The sequence below is a fragment of the Polypterus senegalus genome, chromosome 5 (assembly GCF_016835505.1).
Source record: "Polypterus senegalus isolate Bchr_013 chromosome 5, ASM1683550v1, whole genome shotgun sequence".
NCBI lineage: Eukaryota > Metazoa > Chordata > Cladistia > Polypteriformes > Polypteridae > Polypterus > Polypterus senegalus.
Genome location: NC_053158.1, coordinates 207,993,059 through 208,017,244, shown reverse-complemented (window position 1 = coordinate 208,017,244; position 24,186 = coordinate 207,993,059). Strand labels below are relative to the sequence as shown.

Below are 24,186 nucleotides of genomic sequence, written 5' to 3'. Positions count from 1 at the left end.
CCAAGCACTGGAATTAGCAGCATGGCATCAAATGGAGATCGTGACAGACGCCACGTCGCTACTGTGCGCTCCTCTCCTTTGCCATTCAGTCCCATGTCCTCACAGTGTGTGTGTGTGTGTGACACGCGGCGCATGTCTGACTGTTTCTTTGTGTCTCACGAGCTTATAACTTAGTGCCCGTATAAAGACCACCACGAAGAACTCAACAAGACGGTGCGTGGCACGGGGACCAAAGCCATTTGAATGGCTGACCGGGAGAGAAACCCTAAGAGGACTAACGTTATGAACGCGTGCTGCACGCGAGTACCTCGAATTTCCACCTAAACGTGTTGTAAAACCACACATAAAGACACCCCGTTAGACCCCCGGGCTACACACACGTGAACTGAAGGCGCCCGTTTCCGTCGCTCCGCTGCTGTGTGTTTTTGTCACCTCCCGTGTCACCGTGTCAAACTACGATTTCAAGGTGTTCGGCGCCGGGACCAAACTGCTGGTTACTGGTAAGTCTCCTCTCCTTCACGGGGTCCCTTACTGCCAACACGGCGGTGTGAGGAGCCACAAGCGGACCGGGAAAAGTGGAAGGAGCAGCTGAGAGCGGAGAAGGCCGAGCGGGCGAGCTGAAGGCGGGACACGCGGGCTGTGATGGGAGGGGAGCGGCGGGCCGGGACAGCAGGGAGAGGAACGGGGCAGACGTGGAGCGGCTTCGTTAGTCGAGACGACAGAACCGATTGTTGTAATGGGGGACGAGCACGTGGCGCCCGTGTGGTTTAATAGCAGCACGTGCGGGTTATTTGGGCAGTTTGTTCACTTTGGGTTTTCGACCAAAATACTCTAAAAATCCATTCCTGAGACAAACAAATAGGATATTTCTTTATTTTAGTTGATTTATGTATTTATTTTAGTTTATTTATTTCTTTATTTTAGTTTATTTATGTATTTATTTTAGTTGATTTATTTCTTTATTTTAGTTTATTTATGTATTTATTTTAGTTGATTAATGTATTTATTTTTCACCGTGATATCCCCTAAATACTCGGTGTTGTCTCGCAGGGGAGTCGGCCGTCGCTCCAGTGTCGGTCAGGACTTTTATTTCTTTCTCGTTTTTTAAATTTCCATTTGAATCTCCGCGCTCGGTTGGAGTTGCGGGATTGGAAACCGAATGTGAGATCGGAGGACGGCCGGGAAGTCGAATCGTCTCCGTTCACTTATTCGCTTTATTTCTGTATAGCGCCGTTGAACACGTACAGACACGGAGCGCCGTGACAAGTGCTCGGTAAGAGCGAGTTTAAACTTTAAAACTAAATACAATTAAAACCCGGATTTGATAAAAACACATCGAAAACTAGAAACCGATTAACAAAAATGAAACAAGACAACATCTGCGTGTCCTGATGAGCTGTGATGGAGGGGAGAAAAACCAAAACTGAAGTCAGCATTGGGAATAATTAAATACAAATTACATAAAACAAACAAACAAATAAATTCCATCCATCATCTATTATCCAACCGGCTACATCGGGTCACGCGGTCTGCTGGAGCCAATCCCAGCCAACACAGGGCACAAGGCAGGAAACAAACCCCGGGCAGGGCGCCAGCCCACCGCAGAACAAACAAACTAATTAATTTATTTATTTATTTAAAAATCTTCTGGGGGTCAACGGCCAATGAACACATACAAAGTCAGGCACAGTGACAGTCCCAGATACCACCGCCAAGTGACCACCCGCCTGCCCGCCCCTTCCTGGTTATTCTGGAGTCTGCCCTGGCCATCCAGTCTGAGGAGGGGTTCTATCCATCTGATGATCCCAGCGCTCCCAACACCTGAGGTGACTTGTCCAAAATGGCACTAAGTGGGCACACCAAGAAGGGAAGGAGACCAGAGGAAGGCTAGTGGCGGTTATTCGAACGTTTCTGTTTTTGCACAAATGGCTAACACAGATGGACTGGGCACAGCTAATCATCGGCACTAAGCAGGGCCGTCTTAACAGCATCATAGCCCCCCGGGCAAAGTAAAGCACTGAGGGCGCCTGTTTTTATACCAAACCAGAAACACCAATAGGCATCAGAAAAAAATATGGGGACCTCAGGCAACTGCCCAGCATGCCCATGCGTTAAGATGGCCTTGGCACTAAGCAGGGCACACTAAAGTGACAAATCTTCAGCCAGAGACCAAAGGGACGTCTGAAGTGGCAGGTCAGTCCACAGTGTAGGGCAGTGGTTCTCAACCTGTGGGGCGGGCCCTCTTAGGGGGGCGCGAAGAAACAAAAAGGGGGGCGCGAAGATGTAAAAAAAAAAGAAAACAAGAATCGAAAATATGAAAAATCCATCTACTGAAACCAAAACAAATGAACTTAAACTACAATCTGGTACTAGAAAAATTAATCTAGAGTTAGATAAACGTCGATAAAAGTTAAGGAGGTGTAATAAAATATGCAGCTATGATATATCATTCATTAAAAAGGAACAAATTGGTATTAGTGGGCTCCTTTCAAAAAAACATTACGGGGGGCGCAATTAAAACTGTCATGAAAACTCGGGTCGCAAATACGTAAAGGTTGAGAAACGCTGGTGTAGGGGTCTCCATAACTAAAAGCTCGACCCCCACTCCCACTCCTCGGCATGTCACGCAGACCGCCATGTTGGGGTCCTAACACACGCTCTGCTGTCGGAGGGGTAGACGGGGCCTCGGACATGTAAGGCTCTACTGGCTTAAAGCGAAATGGAGGGATGTGTGCAGACGTGAAGAGCAGAACCAGAGACGCACACCTCGGGCTGTTTCTTCAAATCCATGCCAAGCTCATAAAATGGCGGCACTCCACTGGCTTGTGAGGCGCTCCATTCCGTCAGACGTTCTGTCTCTTCTGGGATTTCAGAGGGGTCCTAATATGTGGACACACCTGAACTCTTTAACGTCCAGTCGGCTACAGGATGCTAAGGGATGGAGAGGACCTGATCTGTGTTATTGTATGACACATATGAGCATGAGAAAGGCGCTATATTGATAAACGCTGTTTCTTTATTGTTATGCAGAGAGAGTCATTTTAAAGTCAGGATGCCACTCGGATGTCACACATCAGTCCTCATCCAAGTCGTGGAGTTGGTCACAGAAATGCTTAAAGTCTCTTACTGTGACCGTCATGTGGAGGGGTCCACACAATACCCCTGTGGCAGTGCCAGGGCTGCATTGGCACCCTCGTGTGTAAGACACTTCACCTTTGTCTTCCATATTTTATGGATGTGCTTCCTGCTCGTTTTATTGTGAGGATGGAACTGAGGGCTCACATCAGCAAGTCAACTTCAAGATGGACATCCAGTGAAATGACACTCAGGTGTTTGATCTCCGTCTTACCGCATTCCCACCGTTTGTGTCGTTAAGAGCTGGCAGCAGGGGGTCCACTTCACCCTGATGTGCACCATCCACATGGCAGCCATTGTTGCGCCAGTCCATTCACCACACTTTAGCTTTGAGGTGGCAAAGGGCTAAAGGAGACAGAATGGAGAAGGTAATGGTGGGACATCGGGGTACAGCCTTCTCCTTTCAGAGGATACCCAGGGATCTTTAATTACTACAGAGACTCCGATCTCCAGTCTGATTTCTGATCCGAAGGAACGGCCCCCTCACTGGGGCATCAGCATCCACACCCATACCGTAGGCTATGTGCCCACCATAGGGCACACCAGCACCTACTGCACCCAAGCTTCTCCTAGGTGGTCTTCTGTCCAAGTGGTGGCTGCGCCAAAGGATACACTGGGCTTCAGGTGGAAGACCTGCTCTGAAGAGCAGACGATGGCTGCTGATAATCAAGATGGCGCTTGTAGCCCATCCTTTACTTGCTCACTATTAATGCAGACTGGTGTGCTCTGAATGAAGGTCTGTGGAGGAGACCCTCACCTCATCATCACAGGCACTTGAAGGAGGTCCTGGAATTTCACCTCAATGCAAGTCCAAACTCCAGGGTGTGCAAGTGAAACTCGTTGGGGGGGCGTTTGTTAATGCAGTGAGTGCCAGTAAGATTGGAAAGTCCGTTACAGCATGGGAAAGGCGCTATATAAATACATCATTATTTAAAAGACCACCCACCGTAAGACCCCCGTATGGACAGTGAAATGCCGCCCTTGCCCAGCGTGTTGCGGACACAGAGAGTTTGTTCCTTCTCCTTGACAGCAGCGACTGACGGTGACGCTTTTTTTCAGTCATAATGATTTTTGTTTGTTTGTTTGTTTGTTTTATTCTTAGTTTAAAGTTTAACAATCATCAGTAACCATGGAAACATCTAAGCAAAACATCAAGCAGAGATGTTGTGAGGAAATCGTCCTTTCGGGTTGTGGAATTCGCACATGCGGGGCTGAGCAGAGACCCCCAGTGTAGATGCCGTGGGCACGTGACTCGAACCCGGCGCCGTTAACTCCTTCGCTCCCGGGCGGGGTTTGTGTGCCGGCGTGTTTCACCGTGTTGGTCTCCTCCGGTGGCAACAGCTACTATATAAAGAGATTTGGAGCGGGAACGAAACTGATTGTGTCAGGTGGGTGACAGTGGAGGGGACACGTCTATAGGGTGGGGTGGGGTGGACTGTTCGGGCTGCGCCGTCGTGTCCACCGGAATGTAAACGTAATGGCGCAGGTGCCCCCCGTTTGAATGTTTTTGTGATGAGCTTTGTCACTGTGGGGGGAGTGAAGGTCTTCGGCGCTGGGACCAAACTGATCGTGTCTGGTAAGTCGTCCCGGTGGGGGTGCAGAGACCCCCATTACTTGGATGGCATTTCACTTTTTTGCTTTTTTTCTTTATGACTGACACGCGTTATGAAGTCGACGTGAGCCGTCATTTCACGCGTGTGCGTGTGTGTCACCTAACAGGACGCAAATCGGGGGTCTTTAGCAGACTCGCTAGAGAGATTAAGAGAAATGAAAAAAAAAATAAATGGGGGGTCTGAGAAGCTGGCTTGACTCGCCCCGCTGCTTCTTCGTGGACCCCAAGAATTCTTGTCAGGGGCTTTGTCACCGTGGGGGGTGGTGAAGGTCTTCGGCGCTGGGACACAACTGGTCGTGTCTGGTAAGTCGCGGTGGTCTTTTGAGAACGTCGTCACTTTAATGTCACTGCACTTTAGGTTCTCCTTTTTTATTTAAGACCGTCAAGTGTCGATGATAACACAGCTGAGTCCAATTTTACATTTCTCAGAAATATCGAAACGCTCACAGAAAAATAAAGACTCTGGAAAGGGGTGACAATGACCAAGTCACTCGGCTTCAGCTAATGGCGACTTGACAGAGCAGAGGGTCGCACGTCGAGTTGTTGGTGGCCTCAACTAATGCGACCTGCCCGTTAATGAGCAGGCTGGGATTCTAAAACATCTGAAAATGTCCTTTAGCGGTGCGACACAACAGGACAGGACAGGCACGGCTTAAAACAGTCAAATGACACGGCTGTCACTTAGAGCTCCTGGAATATTCGGCAGGGGGACTGACGACAGTAAATTGGGCCCCTCTGTGCCCGGCCCTGCCCTGAATCAGCGGGTCCAATGGACCGGTGGGAGCCTCCGACTGGCAAGGCCGATCCCGAGGGCGCTGTTTGTGTGATGCGCTGGCCATTGTCGCGATTACTGTAACGGGCTGTGTCACCGTGGTTGTCCTCTCTCGAGGCATCAGGCAGTACTTCAAGGTGTTCGGGGCTGGCACGAGACTCGTCGTTACAGGTCAGTGTAAAAACACTTCGGCGGGTCCCCGATTACCGCTTAGAGCAAAATGGAGACCTTAACCGAGTTACCGGGGTCGAGCGGCTCGAACCGCCGCCGCTGTTTCTTCATATCAGAGGCCAGCAAGCCGTTCTTGTCACGTGCTTTGTCACTGTGGGAGCTGGGAAGGCGTTTGGCGCTGGGACCAAACTGGTTGTGTCTGGTGAGTGGCGCTCGTGATTTGACATTTAACGGAGGGACCGCGGGAATGTTGTCACTTACTGAAGCGAACGTTAAACGGCTCTTGAAACGTCCGTTTGTGCGAAGGCGTGAAGTAAAAAAATAATTAAAAAAAATAAAACGGAGTGACGGCGTCACGTCTGCTTTTCACTTTAAAGTCGCACTGGCGCCCCAAACTGACCCGAAGGGACCCCCCCCGTGTCCCCGAAGCCTCGTGTGCGCTGAAGTCTGTCCGCAGGCTGGCACTCTTTGTGACAAACGACACTTTAAAGCCGCGACTCGCTTTAAAGCTTTTTGTCTTTTAACATGAAGGCCAACCCGCGAATTTGTTTTAGGGGTCCGCGGACTCGAAATTCGCCAAAACACGAAAAAAGAAGAAGCTCGGCAGAAAAAAACGTTACGGGGGCGCGCAGGTCAGCTGGACAAGGCCGGTCAGCTCAGCCCTCATGTCCCCTGTCACCTCATCGGAGCGTCGCGACTTCACCTGCGACACCGGCAGTCATTGTGTGACCCTTGTGCACTTGGCCATAAGTGAAATGTCCTTTTCTTTGAGTCTGAATCACTGCTGGGGGTGGAAAAATAAATGACAAGAAATGTGACACGCCACCTCTAAGTGACAAGTCTAATCAATCGAATGGTGTCACCCGCTGTCCTTGAGATGAGAAAAGTCCGCCGTTTATAAGCTGTGTGCTTAATAATAATAATAATAATAATAATAATAATAATAATAATAATGATGATGATGAAGATAATGATGAAGATAAGGTTAAAAGAGCTGAGCCTTTCCAGTTTAAGCAAAAGAAGATGAACAGGAGACCTGACTGAAGCGTTTAAAATGATGAAGAGAATTAATTAGTGCAGAGGATCGAGTCGGTGACTTTAAAACGAGTTCAATGTGAAGTGGGGGGCACAGAGGGACCCTTTAAAATTAGGAAGATTTTCTTCACACTGAGAACCAGAGACACGTGGAATAAGCGAGCGAGTGTCGTGGTGGACGGGAGGACCTCAGGGACCTGAAAAACTCGAATTAAAGAAGAATGAAGTGAATCGGACTGGCGAGCTTTGTGGGGCTGAATGGGCTGCGCGTCCAGAATGTTCGATTGTTCCAATAATAATAATAATAATAATAATAATAAATTATTGCTATTTTTATTTATTTATTCATATGCTGTCTTTCTCAAGCCCAAGGACACTCTACACAATATTTAAAAAGAAGAAACATAAAAAACAAAATCAAACAAACCAAAGAGTAGAAAACATTTCGTAAGTTGAAGAGGCTTTGAGTTGCCGTGGGCTTAGCGGACCTTTCAGAAGACACGCAGACCCCGCACTTTCTTTTCTTGGGTTTGCTCTTTGCCGTAACGTTGTTGTCATCTTCTTTTGCAAACCGTTTAGATTTGTCACTTAGAGGTGGCCTGTCCCGTTTCTTGTGATATTCTTTCTTTCTTTCTTTCTTTCTTTCTTTCTTTCTTTCTTTCTTTTTCTTTCTTGTTTTGTGTAACTTGAGCCCCTCAGCCGTCTTGATTACCGAGTAAGTCTAAAAGGAGCGACATGAGAATAAGTGAACCGGCTGCCCTGTTAACACGACGAGGCGCTGCCGAAGCCCCGCTACCCCTTTCGGCGCCCCCTGTAGAGTTTCCGTGACGACCCCCAGTTTGAGAGACTTGACGAGAGAAGGTGAAAGTCAAAGACAGTCTCCAAATGTCGCGTTAACGTCGGGCGGCTGGCTGAACCGCTGCTCTCCTCTGACGCCCGCCGCCTTGCACTTCGCGTTTTTGTTCGTTGCTTTCTCACTGTGAGGAGCGGCTGGGTGAAGATTTTCGGCGCGGGAACAAAACTTCTCGTCACAGGTAATGCTGAGTGTTTGATGAAGTGAAAGGCGCTATACAATCTAAAATAATAAAATAAATGAACTTAAACGAATTAAAGGCAGGCGGTGTAATGAGGGCTCCGTGATCCACGAGGTCCAATGATCGGACATCACGACCCCCGTGTTAAGTAAATCCCCTAATAATTGTGTGGAGTACATAAATGGCGTTTGTTAGTTTTTTATGTTTCATTTCTTAGACGCACCGCACGGGTCACTAGACGTTCATTAAAAGCCACCAGTCAGCTGACCAACGAAAAGAAGACTCGAAAAAGCCGGATAGACAGACGACAGTTGGTCACTTTAAAAGAACGAGTTCTCGTTAACATGGAGACCCCCGGTGCGAGTGGGCCCTCAGCTTTATGTATGACACTTTAACACTGTGCGATCAGAGGAGCGACCATCAAAGTGTTTGGCGCCGGGACGAAGCTCATCGTGTCCGGTGAGTTCTCGGGTGGTCCGCCTGGTGGGCTCGCCGCTCAGATCTGTTCTGTCTCGGGGTCTCTGAGTGACAGGAATGTCGAGCGACAGGCGGGGGCTTCTCTAGGGACGGACAGCGGCGTGCGCTGAATCAGAAAGCGTCTGGGCAGCGGAATGGCCGTTCAGACCGAAGTCCGGGATTGGTGGGAAAGGCGAATTCGAGAAGCGGCGGGTGGGACCCGCGACGAGCCGAGCAGAGCCGGCCGGACTAACGCGCTCTCATCTCACTGCGCAAGCGACTCCGACCCGGGCTTCTACAATAAACGACTTTAATAAAACTAGAGTTAAAGCAAACAAAGTGAAAAGGTACATGAAAATTAATTTAAAAACACATCTAAATTGTAATGACATTTATTTGAATTTACTTTCAAAATACATTTCTTTAAAAATAACTAAAAATCGACATTAACTGAAAATAAAATACAAAACGATTCTCGGTGATCTTTAGTCACTGCACCTACAAATTATGAAAATCTTATTTTTTAATTTTTGTTTTTTAACTATATTTATTAATCATGATATAAAAAAAAGAAAGAAAAAAAAAACAATTAATGAAGGAATCATTGTAATCGGTGGCCGTCATTCGCGTTCTCGGTTTTAGGGTGACAACTCTCCGTTAACAGCCAGCGGACTCCAACATTCGAGCTGCCGGACTGCGAACCAGCGAATCGGGGCACTGGGTGGGCGAGGGGAGGTGGACTGATCTAGTCTAGTTAGCTGTTATATAGCGCCTTTCACATCTAGCTAGCCATCAAAGAAAAGAAAGAGCACGTAATAATTTGCACGTCATTGTAGGTCGCTTTGGATAAAGAAATCAGCTCAATAATAATAATAATAATAATAATAATAATAATAATAATAATAACTCTTGGTTATAGAGTCGCACATCCATAGGTGTATTTGGAGAAAACAGCAGAATTAGCCCAGAAAACAAAGATGAGCGCAGTTAAGAAAAATGAAAATAAGAAAATATCACAACAGCAGCAGCAATAATATTAATAATAATAAAAATAATAATAATAGTAGTAGTATATCATATTTCGTAATTTATTTTTTCAGTGATTTCTTGCATTTTTAAATTTCTGTTTATTTTATAGTATTGGACCGTCAAACGAAACTGCGCTTATTAAAAACAATTTTTTAAAAATATTTTAAGATTATCAAAAATCACATAAAAGTTAACAAAAAACAAATAAAATATCTAAAGTTGTAAAAAATGAAAAGAATAAAATAATAAGTTTATCATTTTCGTAGTTAAACAATTATTCTTATTTTTTTAAATCCATGTTTATCCTTGGTTAGTACGATGTACTAATCGTGATAAATAATAATAATACTAATATCATCAAATGCATCGATATAATTAAAATATTTGGTTGTTTGCTCATTTGTATTTTATTTCTAGTCCATATTGCATCATGTTTTGTTATTTATGTGTTTTGTGAATTTTGCTTTTTTATATTTGCATTTATTGAGCATTGGATCGTCAAGTGAAAGTGCGCTTATTAAAAGTCGTTTGTTTCAAATTAACATTATCATCAATCACATACAAGACATAATTGAAGTGTTTAAAATGATGAAGAGAATTAATTAGTGCAGAGGATCGAGTCGGTGACTTTAAAACGAGTTCAATGTGAAGTGGGGGGCACAGAGGGACCCTTTAAAATTAGGAAGATTTTCTTCACACTGAGAACCAGAGACACGTGGAATAAGCGAGCGAGTGTCGTGGTGGACGGGAGGACCTCAGGGACCTGAAAAACTCGAATTAAAGAAGAATGAAGTGAATCGGACTGGCGAGCTTTGTGGGGCTGAATGGGCTGCGCGTCCAGAATGTTCGATTGTTCCAATAATAATAATAATAATTTCTTTCTTTCCTTCTTTCTTTCTTTATTTCCTACATAAAACATCAAAACAGAAGCAAGAGCCACAAAATAAAACAATCAAAGAGTAAAAAACATTTCTTAAGTTTAAGAGGCTTTAAGTCCCGTGAGCAGAGCGGACCTTCCAGCAGACGCGCAGACCCCGAGCGCTGGCCTTTGGTCGCCGGTCGGTTATTTTTGTTTGTTTCTTATCAAATTAACTTTATCATCAGCCATATAAAGTGAACAAAAAACAAATAAATTACCCAAAGTAGAAAGATGAAAAGAATGACATTATTTCTGGGTGAAGTGGCTACTTAATTCGTACAGTTGTCCTTGATTAGTACAACGTTACAACAAAACATGATGATGATTGTTATTATTGTTATTATTATTTCTGTTGTTGTTTTCTTTTCCTTCCAGTGGAAAGCGCCGCCCCCCGCCAGTGTCCCATATAGCGCCTTGGTGACTTTGTCACCCTTGTTTTTGGCCATTGTTCAAAATGATCGCCTGCCCGCCGCCTCTCCGTGGAGTTTTGTCAGGTGAAGTTGCGCAGGCTGAGCTCACAGAACTGAGCGACTCTGAAAGTTTTCTTCTCTTTAAATCTTAAGTTACTTTAATTGACTTCGCAGGACACACAAGTTTTTAAACTGACGGCTCATAAAAGTTCAGTTGTCCCAGCTAATGTAACTTGTTTTTTTAAAGACACTTTAAAGTTTTGTGTTTTAATAACTCTAATTATTACTGCTATTTTAAATTTGTGACGATGTAAGAATTGCAGTTGTGTCTTCTTCCTGTACTTTAAATCTTTATCAATGACTCATTAAATCACTAAAAGTTCAGCCACTGAAGTAAACAAAGTCACACGCTTTACTTTATTACGGCATCTCATATTTTTAATTTTCTTTCCAAAGTGCGCGCTAACAACCCGCCATAAACGGCAGCAGTTACAGCTCAGTCGAGCACTCGGCGCAGCGGCCAGACATTAGGGTGACATCACGTAGGGTGACATCACGTAGGGTGACAGCGGGGCTCCCAAAGATGGCCGGCGAGGTCCCAAGAGCTGCGCTGAGCTCCGAATATCCTCAGCCAGCCGGGCTTTCAAAACCCTCATCGAGAAGTTTTAACGTCACAACTCCAACTTAAAGCAAGACAACTGCAGCGGCTCCTTAAGGGTTAAAGAAGAACACGCGACAAAAAAATCAGAAACCAGTGACACGAAACTGGCAGCGCGGGTTTGAAAGAGAAGACTCGCCAGGTCGGCGCTCATTTCGTGTCCATCGCGTTCAGTTTGTCTCGTGGTTTGTGCGCTCACTTGAGGTCCTTAGGGTGGCTCAGATTCAGAGTGACAAAGCATGGCACCCTGGCACGTCAATGCCACCCAGGAGTTTGGCCCCTCGACCTCGATGGTTGCCGAGTTTGGAGCCTGAGGGTCTTTGCCCAACACTCGCCCGTGATTTCCCTCAAACTCTCGCGAGGTGTGTTACAGTAAGTGTGTCACTAATTCAGAATCGTGTCGTCGACTCCAACACACACACAAACACACACACATCTGCTTCCATGGATTGGCCCCACAGGAGCGGTGGGCACCCTTACCATCACTCAGTATCTACGGGCACCAATTTAACTTCCTTTTTATTTATTTGTTTGTTTGCTGTGGTGCCAACCTGAAATGTTCCAAGAGCACCAAAGCTCACCAGAATCTTTTTAGTGGCAAAGCTGGCAAGGTGATAATCCCCCAACAAGAAGAGGTGGTGCCTGGCAGCCTGACCAGAGAGCTGAATGTCATTTTGTGGCATCAGAAGATGTCCCTGTTTGGGCTGAGCATTCATGAAACAGATAAGCGACAGCAGTCAGGCCCATTGGCAGGATTGATCAAATTCCTGAGGTGGGCATGTGCCTGATATTTGAAGTTATCGCTGTGACGTGTCGCTCTTAGGAAAGTGAGAAGTGTTTGTGATATAAAAGGTGGCCACAAGTCCTTTCAACTTTCAGTCCAGACAGTGACATTTTTAACGTAACCCCTTTACAAGTGCAGCGGGTTGTCAGTAACAGCGACGGCCCCCCGTAGCGCGCGAGTTTAAGCCTTGTGTGTTAAAGTGGAGACGGTGATAAATGGCCGCCACCTCTCTGTATGCCAACTGCACTGTCCTGACTGAGTAAAAGGAGAAATAAAGAAGAAATGCCAATGTGACAGATCTGAATGGGTGACAGTTGGCAAGTTGAATGTCACAGACAAGTCAGATTAGCTCTCTCTTGCTGTGCCTCCTCTGCACCCCTGAAGCTCCTGCCTTCGATGACATGACCTCCGTCACTTTAGAGGTGCCAGCGTCACATTTGGCCATAAAGGCAGACTCAAGGCTCACAGTGCTTAGACTTTTGAATTCTTTCTTAATCTGCGTGGCACAAGCAAGCAGTCACATAGTTAAAGTTAGCGGGCAATTAACTAAAGTGCACTGTGACAGTCCAGGAGCGGCCAAGGTCTGTGCCATTTACCAGTAGGGCACCACACTGGCCTTTAGCTTGAACTTGTTGGCTGCTCTTTAGTGCCCGCTGCTCTCACTCTTGGTAGGTTTACAGATAATTGGACCTTAAATGAGGGAGGCATCCATCTAAATCACTGGCACATGTCACATAATGCCCTCTGTCACTGTGTCACTCAAATGGCGTTGCCACACCAAGGACTTGACATCTGGAGAGGCCTTACAATTAACTGACTAAAGTGTGACAAACAAAATTCATGACAGTCTCAGCTGTGCCACCTCAAATAGAGCAGGCCATCGCCCAGTGACGTCCTTAGCGATTCTTTCAGGTCAAACCATTAAGTGACGTTTATTACATTAAATTGAATTGGAATTTCTAACCTGCCAGCATGCGCTTGATTACGTGATGCCCAGAGGTGCCTTGAATGGCTTTTTAGAGTGTGATTGCCCAGTAATTCCAGTGCTTAATAACCCAGTGATTTTGTAAGAGTCGAGGCGAGGGGTCCGCACTGGCAGTCAAATCCCCTAAACACCAGAGGTGACTCCCCTCCATTGGGCTCTTCAGCAAGGCCCCTTAATTAACCTGCAGTTGCTCCTTCTTGGGTACGACATTAACTGGCATCCTGCCCTGCATGTAGGCACTGCAGGGAGAAACCTGAGGGTTGGTGGCAGGATTGGCACTGCTGGCATCTGAACTCGTGAGGTGCTGAGGCTGCACTCGGGTCTTAATGATCAGGATCCTCAGGTGGTTTGTCACGTGGAGTGCAGGCTCTTAATCTCTAATCAGATGTCCCGCAGATCAATCAATGTCAGGGCTGCCACCCCACCGATTATCTGTGCCCATTTAGGACCAAGAAACCAACACGTAAAGTTTAACAAAAATGAAAGAAACCCCCCTTTGGAAGTAATTAAGAAAACTGCTAGGGGTCTGAGGAAACAACAACGTCCAGTACTAAGTAAGGGCCGTCTTCTGGACCGGACCCCCATTCCTGGCAGATGGCCACCCTCGTAGGAGCTGTGGCCCCCGATGTTTTTTTTTTGTTGTGTGTGACAGGCTGAGGTCCTCACAGTGAAGAAGCGACTCGAGTGTAAAAGCCGCCATGATGATGTAAACGTGAGCTCCGCGTCTTCGGCGTCTTAATAATAATAATGACATTTTAATTACTGTATATAGCGCCTTTCACATGCTCAAGGTTCTCAGTCCCGTGTAAGAGTCCCGGCATATCGATTGACTGATTGATTGATTGATTTGTTTGTTTGTTTGTTTAGAATTCCTTTTAAAACATAATAACAAAAGACAATCCAATGAAACAAATATGAAGAACAACAGCAGGCAGCCTGCGTGGTAAAGAGCCCACCCAAGAGAGCACACAGCCCCCCGTGGCTGGCACAGAGCAGCCCCCCATCCTCATTCAGGATTTAAGACATTTAGAGGTTCGTTAAGGGGGTCTTGGATTTGATTTCTCTTTTCCAGTTTGAGGTCATACAGAACCCAGCCGATCCATGTGGAAGGTGGACTGGGATTCTTCCAGTTGAGCGGTGCCAGTCTTGGTGCCACTAGTGTCATGTCACCCTTTTACATGTAGGTCCACATGAGCTGTCTACAAGCCCCCTGAGTGGCACAGGCGCTAAATGTGACAAATGGGTGACGGTGGAGAAGAGCTGGACTTGTGAACATTTCGACTGACGGTACACAACGTGAAGTTCTGAGGCCGCTGCTCTTCTTCATCACGCTCTTCTACCTCACGTTACGTTTCTTGTGTGTCATGGCGGCTGGCGCGCATTCCAACTTGTTGAGTTCACTCGTCTTCATTGTGCGGCTTGTCCACCATGCGGACCCCCCACAAGTCGAGAGTGAAGCCCCAGACTGGCGACCTCCACTGAACTGTTGGCAGGACTGCTAAAGCCAAAGCGCTGCCCCAGAGATGTGCCAGGTTAGTGCCATCATGGTGTGGGTCTTTGGCTTGGCATTATCACCTGCCCTCAGTTTGACACCCTTCTTCTGATGACCACATTAAGTCCACTGGGATCCAATGTTGCATTCCAAGAACATGTGAGACCACCCGAGGGGCTGTAGACTTTCGATGGGTGCCACATTAGGCCATCAGGGGGCTCATCTAACATATCAGATGTTTGTGTCCCAACCTGTCCCCTGCTACCCTCTGCCCACCCAGATCTCAGAAGAGGTCACTGCTGGTGCCCCACCTACTGGCACCAGTCATTTCAAACTCAGGCTGTCACAGACCCCAGACCCATTCCAAGGTTTTTGCCCACAATGGTGTGAGTGCCTGGTACTGCCAGTCACGGTCGGCTGCTCTCTCATCTCTGCCTTAATCGTTTCTTTGTCTTCTGGTCATTTCAGCTCACTGGACGTCTCTTCATGGTGACCCCCAGTTCTTCACTTGCTCTTCTTCTTGTCTTTCAGAAACTCCAGCTAAACAGCCAGATGTCAGCGTCTTCCGTGCCAGTAAAGATCGGGTGGCATGTGTGGCCTACGGTTTTTTCCCAGATGTCATTAAGTTTGAGTGGAAGAAAAAAGTAGGAGGCAAAACTATAGACCTGCAAGGAGAGAAGGATGAGCAGCTGGACCTGCCCATCACCAAGATCGAGGATGGTAGCGACAAATACTCGGCCACCAGCCTGCTCATCTACAAAGGGGGAAACCCGAGCTTTAAGTTTGTGTGTGTGGTGAATCACGAAGGCTTCACAAATCCAGCAGAGTTCATAGAAGGTAAGGACCACTAGGGGTCAGCGTAAAGACCTAAGAATGGAGGGGCCACCAGGCTAAAGGCAGGCTGGCACACACACACAAACACACACATACACGGTGGAAGGGACAAGTGACACGGCTGAGCTCAATGCCACTAACGTCAGAACAGCCCCTCTCAGAGCGGCCACTGCTCTCCAAATGACCACCTGAGGGTCAGCACAATGAGGAGGGCCGATGTGAGGTGACACACAGACACCATAGTGGCACACGGTGAGCGCAGACATGGCGGAGATGGCCTTCTGTCACACACACACATGCAGCTCTCCTGAGTTTCCCCATGCTGAGTGAAGAAGGCCAATTGGCTGTCACAATAGTCTGTCACAATGGCTCAGTCAAATGTCCGTAAACCTGTGAGGATGCATTAAGGGGACAGAGGAGAAATGAGGTGGGTGGACATCAGAGAGACATGAAGGGGCTTACAAAATGAGCAGTTGACCCCATTATGGAGCTGCACTGTGGGACACAGCACAGGAGGGGGCGCCGCTGACATCCACTGGACACTCACGACACACACACAGATGTCAAAGGCACGATGGACAGTTAGTGGAGGACCGGGTGGAAAGGCGCTATATACGGGGCTGGAAAACAGACGTGAAAGACAAGAAACAGATAACGTGTGCAGCAAGCATAAAGACCGAGGGAAAGGCGCTATATACAGTCAGTGGATATGCTGATGTGAAAGGTGCTATATACAGTTAAAGTGAAGACCGATGAAGGTAGTGTGAAAGGCACTATATACAGTTAGTGGAGGGGCAGCGTTGAAGGCACAACATAAAGTTAGTGGATAAATGTGTGAAAGGCGCTATATACAGTAGTGGATATGCTGATGTGAAAGGCGCTATATACAGTTAAAGTGAAGACCGATGAAGGTAGTGTGAAAGGCGCTCTATACAGTCAGTGGAGGGGCAGCGGTGAAGGCACAACATAAAGTTAGTGGATAAATGTGTGAAAGGCGCTATATACAGTAGTGGATATGCTGATGTGAGAGGCGCTATATTCAATGAGACACCTCCAGCCACTTCAGCGTACTTCTTCTTGTATAGCGCCTTTCACAAAGAGCAGCACTGGACGACGTCTGAGTCAGCTGGCCGCTGGCACCAGATGAACTCACACCTATTGGGGGGACTTTAGGGGGGTGAGAAGGTGCAGACGTGGTCTTGGGTGGTCACGGGTGGTGACAGCTGGTGACTGCGGCTCTCCCTCAGACTTGTGCCCTGATGTCACTTTGTTTGTTTCCAGCCATTCCAGATGGCCCGGCGACATCCAGTGGACGTGTCCCTGCGGAGGGCGATTTGGAGACGGACAACTGCAAGGCCCCCTATGCTGAAGGTGAGGACCCCCTCTTAAAATTTCGATTGATGTCTTTCTGGACCCCTGAATGTGCAGAGAGGTAGTTGGCAGGTCTAAAGTACACCAGGACAGCTGAGGTGTTCACGGTGGTCTTTGTGGCTCCCCTCTAATGAATGACTGAAGGGGTCCGCTGCCGGCTGAGGTGCTTCAGCTCCTTGTTATTTCATGAATTTGAGGGCAGCAGGTGGGGTGGGTTTGAAGCGGACAGACGGACGGACATTTTTTAATAAAGACAGCTGTAATGTAAACCTGCGGGGGTCTCGGTGGTCAACGCAGAGGTTTCTCCTGGCCACTTGCCGTCTGTTCTCCTTGGGTCCATCTGTGGTTTCTTGGTTGAACCTGAACTGGCCCGCTCTGGGGGTCCACCGGCTATGGGGGTGCGGGGCTGCTGTTGACCTCATCTTGATGTTTTGTGGATGTCGGCGGCCATAATAAGACTTTATTTTTCTTCCCCTTCCTCCTCCTCCTCTTCCTCTCTCTCGCAGGTCTCGATTTCCAGCCCTTCAACGTGGCCACCTTGTCCTACACGTTGTTCATCCTGAAGAGCGTCGTGTACTGCGCCGTGGTGGTCTATCTGACATATCAGAACAAATCTGTGTGAGCACAAAGGTCATGGAGAGAAGCGGGATGAAGAGAAAGAGGAGGAAGAAGAGCAAACGTCTGCCACGCGTCTTTGTCAGCCTCGGTGGGTTTAAAACTCGTCACCGGGACGTCAGCGGCTTTCATTGTCACTTCAGTCATAATAAAATGATAATCCAGCAATCGAACCGAATAGCACAAAATGTCTGCTCTGTGACGCTTTAGGGCCATACGCGGGGCGGGGGTCTCCTTGTCACCTGCTGCAGGTCACCCACCGCTCCAGGGGCACTGCCTGGCTTTGAGTCGCTGTAACTTTTTGAGCTGTCATTTTGTTTTGAATTTATTGTTAAATAAAATAACTTTAAGGTCCGCTTTGTGTTTGTCTGCTTCACTTGAATGAGCCCACTGAGTGTCCCTTGGTGTCACTTCATGTCACTTGGCATCAACGCTCTGTTTCCTCGCCATGAAGCTGATGGCCTGCCAACTTGTTTATGTCACCAAACAGCCACCAAGGTCATCGACTTTATTTTTTTTTTGTGGTGTCAGGACTCCTTGCTGTCACCGTCACACGTCTTGTGTTTGTTTAAAGGGTCCAAAGTGGGGGACCCTCCACCATGTCGGGGTCCAAACAAGAAGGAGAAGTCAGTTTGAGAAATAAAATCTGGGGGTGGGATTGCATTAAACGCTGACGTTAAGACCACCGATCTGAAGTCACTTTAAAGCTTTGTGGCGCAACAACACTGGCCGGCTGAGTGACACCTCAGGCATGGAGTGAAGGGGACAAGCAGACATCTGGACATGAGGGGCTTTGGGCTGTAGTCTGTAGAAGGGCCCACCACTTGGGTCAAAAATAAAGGGGGTCCTGATACCCCCAACCCATGTCATTGGTCAGCTCTGTGGCAAGGAACTTGTAACGCCTCAGATCTTCAGTGACGTGGTGAGCCTGCTGACTGTCACCTTTGACTCCTGCTGACTTTATGCGATTGTGACATTTAGTGGGCATGGCTGCCATCGTTTTCATGGAATCACACGCTGGGCACAAGGTGCCCATCTTCAGACTGCAGCTGTGGCTGCTCAGTGTCACCACTCATCTCCATCTGTGACGATGACAAGAACAGGGCCGGCAAACAAACCAACACATCAAGACAGAAACGAACGGCGGCCCTCTCGGTTGTGTTGTCTTCACTTCGATAACGCAACTTGAAGACGAAATGCGCATGCGCGCCAACTCCGAACGGCCATTTTGAAACTTTGTGCTGCTGACGCGGTGGTCCCGAAAGGGAGGAGCAATTAGGGTGGTCTTGGCTTTTATTAGTAACTTGGTATTCTGCTCTGTTATCTTTGTGAATATTTAGAAGAAGAAATGATCGTTTATGAGCTCATTTATTACTTTTACGTTGTGCCTTTTCTATTTTAATTATATTTGTAGCTGCGTTTATCCAAAATTACCAGAGTTTTACAGCTTTAGTTTGCTTCAGGATTCGGGCAATAGTGTGACGTGTTGAAATGACAAACATCTCCGTTTATAAAAGTTTTAGTAGAAATTCAAAGTTAAAAAGTTCACACAAAAATAGGAAAAGAAAAGAAAAATTCACTTTAACATCGCATTTCGTTCTTAAAGTTACAGCTGAACGTCTGCGGCTCTGCCAGTCCAGTCAGCTGAGAGCCGAGAAGGTGCCGCTAACTTACCGCAGTCTGCCGCTAGAAAAGACAACTCAGGCGACTCGAGGTCTACGGTGGGCTCCGTTACGTCACGTTACCGAGTCCGCGAGGGATTTGGATTCCGTCCGCCTGTCCGTCTGTCTGTCTGTCTGTCTGACCGTCCGCCTGTCTGTCTGTCTGTTTGTCCGTCTGTCTGTCTGTTTGCACGATTTATTTTAGGACATCGCACCTCAGCACAAGTCCGACACCGCCGAGCGAATCCGCGCCTTGAAATCCACGAACCTCCTTCAGCGTTTCTTCAATTTTTATAAATTAATAAATAAATAAATAACTACATTTAAAACTGCAATTACATGTCGCCTATCATTTCCAGACATTTCTAATGCCCTCCTCACTTTGAAATAAATTCTCTTTCTTAAATAGTTGATTGAATGAATTGTTCAGGGATTCGCGTATTGATGTATTTGTGTGAATTTGCGTATTGGTTTCTTTATTACTTGAACATTTATAATTCCGCTTTAACGTCGCCTTTTCATTAGCAGTTTTAATTTATTTATTTGCACACGTAAACCTGTCAATTGATCGTATCGATTGGTTGGTTGGTTTGCCTCTTTATTCGTTTAACGTTGAGCTCATTGGGCTTTACGATGTAAATACAGCCGAGCGCGGAATGTCGCCCGTCATTTCTGTCACTTACATCAACACACATTTATTTATTGATTTATTTACGTATGTTTGGGAGTTTAGCTCTGCAGTTCTTTATCACTCGTAGACTTAAATATACATATAAATATAAATATGCAGTTAATGGAAATACAAGTATAAGGTCGCCTGTCACCTCTGGACTTTTCTTCAATGAGATCCTCGTCTTTTTTACTTTCTCGTATTCATCGTAGAGCGAAAGTTCAGGAATCGTAAAAAAAAGATCGACCTGGAGATTCTGATGACTCGTCACGTTTTAGACCTCTGTCTGTCTGTCTGTCTGTCTGTCACCCGGACGCGCTTTGCTCCGCTCAGTGACATTTTCTACCCCTGCTTGATATCAAAATAAGGACATTTTGGGTCTCCTCCGGCACTTCAGGTGTGTGGTTAGAATTAGAGATTCGAGATGATTTCTATTTTGTTCAGATGTTTATAATGACAAAAAGCAAACGGATATAACATTTGAGAAAACTGCACCAGAAGAAGAGTATTTTATTTAAACAACCATCTGGATTTTGTGTACACGATGTCAAAAACTGTATTCAATGTAACGCAGACTCTTTCAATGACTATTTTTCATTTTATTCTAATTTAGACCCCATCAGTTTAACAATGACGTGTGCACATTAAACATGCCGTGTTAATATAAAGACACAATGCGAACAAGAAGCTGCTACGTCCCCGTCGTGTTCCACATTTCATTTTATGAGATTTTCATTATCATAATTAAATGTATCTGAATTCAATCTTACGCATGTCAATTTATTGCAACAAATATTCTATAATGTTAACACTTTTCCTGTTTTAGGTGACTGTCATTCTTTACACTTTGCACATATCGATGTACTGATGAAAACAGCCCACCACCGCCTTCGACCACCTTAAAGCTAAAATATTATTTGATCATCAAGTTTGATTACAAATCGAGATCAATGATTGCGTGTCGATATCATCAATGAGTTACGAGGAGAAACAGAGAGATGTGAGCCTTCAGGAATATCACCCGAGTGCGGCGGCGCTGCCCAGTTTTTATTCAGCGGTCTTCATTTCTTCTTCTCCGCGCACTGGTGGCCTGCAGTGCCGTGTTGGCCGTTATGGGTGCGATGACAAGTCGGCCACAGTGACCTCTTTTCTGGAGTAACTGCACAGGTGACAATATGCGGCTTTCGAGGCCCCTTCTGTACTCAGGCTGTAATGTCGCGTTTATTGTTTTATTGCTTTAACGCTTCGGCAGGTTAATTGTAAGATAAGCGCGACATGTCGCCTGCCTTTCATTGTCACTTTTTCACATTTTAATCTCATTATTTAATTTTACCGTAAATTATATTTTGCACCTATTTGTTACTTTTATATTTAAGAAATTCAGATTTCAGATGGAAATAAGGAATGTCACCTGTTATTTTTTTTATATATATAAAAATCAGTGAGCACAGCGACTTTTTACTGTAACACAAATCGGGCTGAGCCTCCCAAAAGCGTCGATACGCTGAGATTGTCGCCATCTCCGTCTTAATGCCAATCACTCAATGGCGACGTCTCCCGAAACGGGCGGGTGGGCGAAGAATCTGAATAAAGTCAGGGGGTGTGTAACACCGGAGGCAGCAGCACAACGTAAATAAAAATAAATAAACAAAAATAAAAATACACAAACACAAATGGAAAATACACAGAAAGAAAAAAGCACAAGAAGATGAAAATACACACAAACACAAAAAAGAAAAACACAGAGCACATAAAATTAAACAAAATCTCAGAAAGAAAGAAAGAAAGAAAGAAAGAAAAACAAGGCTAGAGAAATTAAGTGCACATATAAATCAGAATGGATTAAAAAATAGTTTTACAGCTGGTACTTCATCAACAGCGGGTATAAACATCACGTAACAAATAATATAATATAATGAATACATAATATAATCAACCTATTATTATTATTATTATTATTATTATTATTATTATTATTATTATTGTTGTTGTTGTTGTTGCATGAAAGGCGCCTCAGAGGTACAAACGTCCGGTAGCGCAATAAAAATAAAATGAAATAAAATAAAATAAAAGCACCCGACGAGCGCAATGAAAGAGGAGAACGAGAGTCGCCGAGCAGCTGAGAGCGCCAGGCCGGCTCTGGGACTCACAAGGCCCGCTGAGGGCGATGAGACGCGCCGCTGTCGCTGAGCCTCAGGCCGGTAAGTTCATCTGAACGGCGACGCCATCGACTTTAATTTCATCAGCTCGAACGTCTCGGCGACTCTTAATTGAACTTCATGGATTCGTAAAGATGAAGATGAAGACTCGGACTTTTTTTTTTTTTTAATTTAATCTTCCTCCTAGAATCTCATTTTTATATTTTTATAGCGTCTCATACTTGTAACACATTAAACATTTATATTGATAACCAAGCTAAACTCTCTTGGTTCTTAAAATATAATCATTTTAAACGAAGTAACAGAACACACTTACATTAGACTTTCGCTGGTTTAATAAAATGCCTTCGCGGTGGCCTCTCTGAACGGCGCTATATATTTAAAAGAAGACTTTTTTTTTTTGCGTCTTGTAAAATTCACTCACATTTCAAAACCCGAAAGCCTTTCGATGAGCCGAGCGCCGACTCGATTTGGGTGAAGCTCCGCGATGTCGGCCTTTTTATTAAAATGCCAGCCGAGCGGCTTGGTATCTGCGCGGTCCCAGAACGCACTTCTAACACGACGATGGCGGCCATCAAGACTGGCGAGCACAGAAACCATTAAAGGATCGGAGAAGTGAAGAGACCCCCGGGGACCCCAAAAAACACGTGAGGGTTTAACTACGAAAAGGAAAAGGAAAAAAAAAAAGTCTGGGTTGCTGAACAAATATCGGGGGTATTGGCTGGGGGGCATTAACGGGAGTGAGCGAGCGGAGCTGAGGCCTCCAGAAATACATTACAATAGATAAATAAATAAATAATGAATCGGAGAGAAAGGAGACCTGGACAGAATCATATCAGATACAAATAGTAAACACATGTAAATATAACACGAAGAAAGTCAAACATATCAACACATAATCAGCCAACGAGTAAAGAAACCTGAAAGCCCCTGAAAGACGTGAGCCGCGGAGTGACGGACGCGATCAGCAAGGCGAGCGCCTGCCATGTGCGGGCTGAAGGTTAAAGTAGGACCCGACAAGACGCGCTGCGGGCCCTCCTCGGGTTAACGACTGAGGGGGACATCAGGGCGCCGGGCGACAGTTGAGGGACTCGGAGTGGGGACCTTGAGGTTTGGACGTGGTGGCCTACGGCTTAGCGAGCGGCGTCAATGGCGCTTCTGTGCTCGGAGCGGAGGAGCGGCTGATCAGCGACATTTTCTTGTACTCTGTGTTTGTATTCATATCAATTTTTCTTCTCACCGATTTTTTGAAAGGCCCTCACATTCCAGTGGCGACCCTAAGAGACCCCCAATAAAGTCACAGGCCAGCTGAAGCCGCCGATTCTGCGGTTCGAAGCATTCGAATAAACGGCTTCACACTCAAAACGGTTTATTTCGTAGGTATTTTTGAGTTAAAAGAAAAATAAATAATCATAATCATAATCATAATAATAATAATATGATTATGATTATGATTATTATTAAATTGTTATTCTTGTTTGACAATTCAGTGCTCCCTCTCGACGTTCCAGCTATAATCACTGATGAAGCTCATTTTCTGCACAACTGACATTTATTATCGATCGATCGATTGATTGATTGATTGATTGACTGCCTGCCTGTTTTATTCATCCTGTAAGTTGGCATCTTTGCCTTTTATGTTTCTGCCGCTGTCTGCACTGAAGTGTCCCTTTGACGTTAATAAGCTCAGTAGTTATTAGTATTGATTGTAGGAAGTGAATTCGACTGTAATGATGGTTACAAAATGGACGCCTTCGAATCTCCTATCACTCTTATGATTGTACTACACAGAGGCTATTCCTACACACACATATCCATATCCATATTTTGTGCGGGCATTGGTTTGACGTCATCGTGTGCCGGTGCCAGGACTGCCCGCGTACTCCTTTCTCCTGTTGAGATTTGGACAGACTCGTCTTCTCTAATTGTGAACTTGTTGTCTTGTAAAGTCTCTTCAGAAACTCTCGTCTTGTCCCAGGATTTGAAGAGACACACAGAGAGGGCGAAAGGAGTCTTTGATCCCCTGCTCAATTTATAGTTTGCTGCTTTACTCAGAAATCCAGCGTCTCTCATTTTTATGGTCATTTTATTTAAATGGAGAGGGAGAGAGAATATCAACCAAAATAATAATAAAAAAAAAAACAAACACATTATAGAAAAGTTAAAAATGGATTTGCATGTCACTGAGAGAAATGAGGATCTGATCAACTACAACCAGCCCGGGCACTCAGCCAATCAATCAATCAGTCAATCACAGACCCTCCTGGTCTCAACTCGTGACGTGTATCAACACACACACACTTCTCCACCACCGGGGGCTACAACACCAGAGAGCTGTCAAGGGCTGGAGTGGGCGACAAGACCACCAGCAAGAGGCTTGGAGA

The 24,186-nt window shown here is 45.9% G+C and overlaps 1 protein-coding gene across 1 annotated transcript in view; it reads left to right on the top strand.

Annotated features, from left to right (window-relative positions):
* LOC120529944 overlaps positions 1–17,667 on the top strand; it is a 62,924-nt gene extending 45,257 nt beyond the window's left edge. The window contains exons 4-7 of the mRNA XM_039754153.1: positions 4,665–4,711; positions 15,024–15,329; positions 16,608–16,697; positions 17,204–17,667. Of these exons, the coding sequence (XP_039610087.1) occupies positions 4,665–4,711; positions 15,024–15,329; positions 16,608–16,697; positions 17,204–17,319 (559 nt within the window). The 3' untranslated portion in view covers positions 17,320–17,667. The remainder of the gene's footprint in view (positions 1–4,664; positions 4,712–15,023; positions 15,330–16,607; positions 16,698–17,203) is intronic.
* The last annotated feature ends 6,519 nt before the right edge of the window (positions 17,668–24,186 follow it).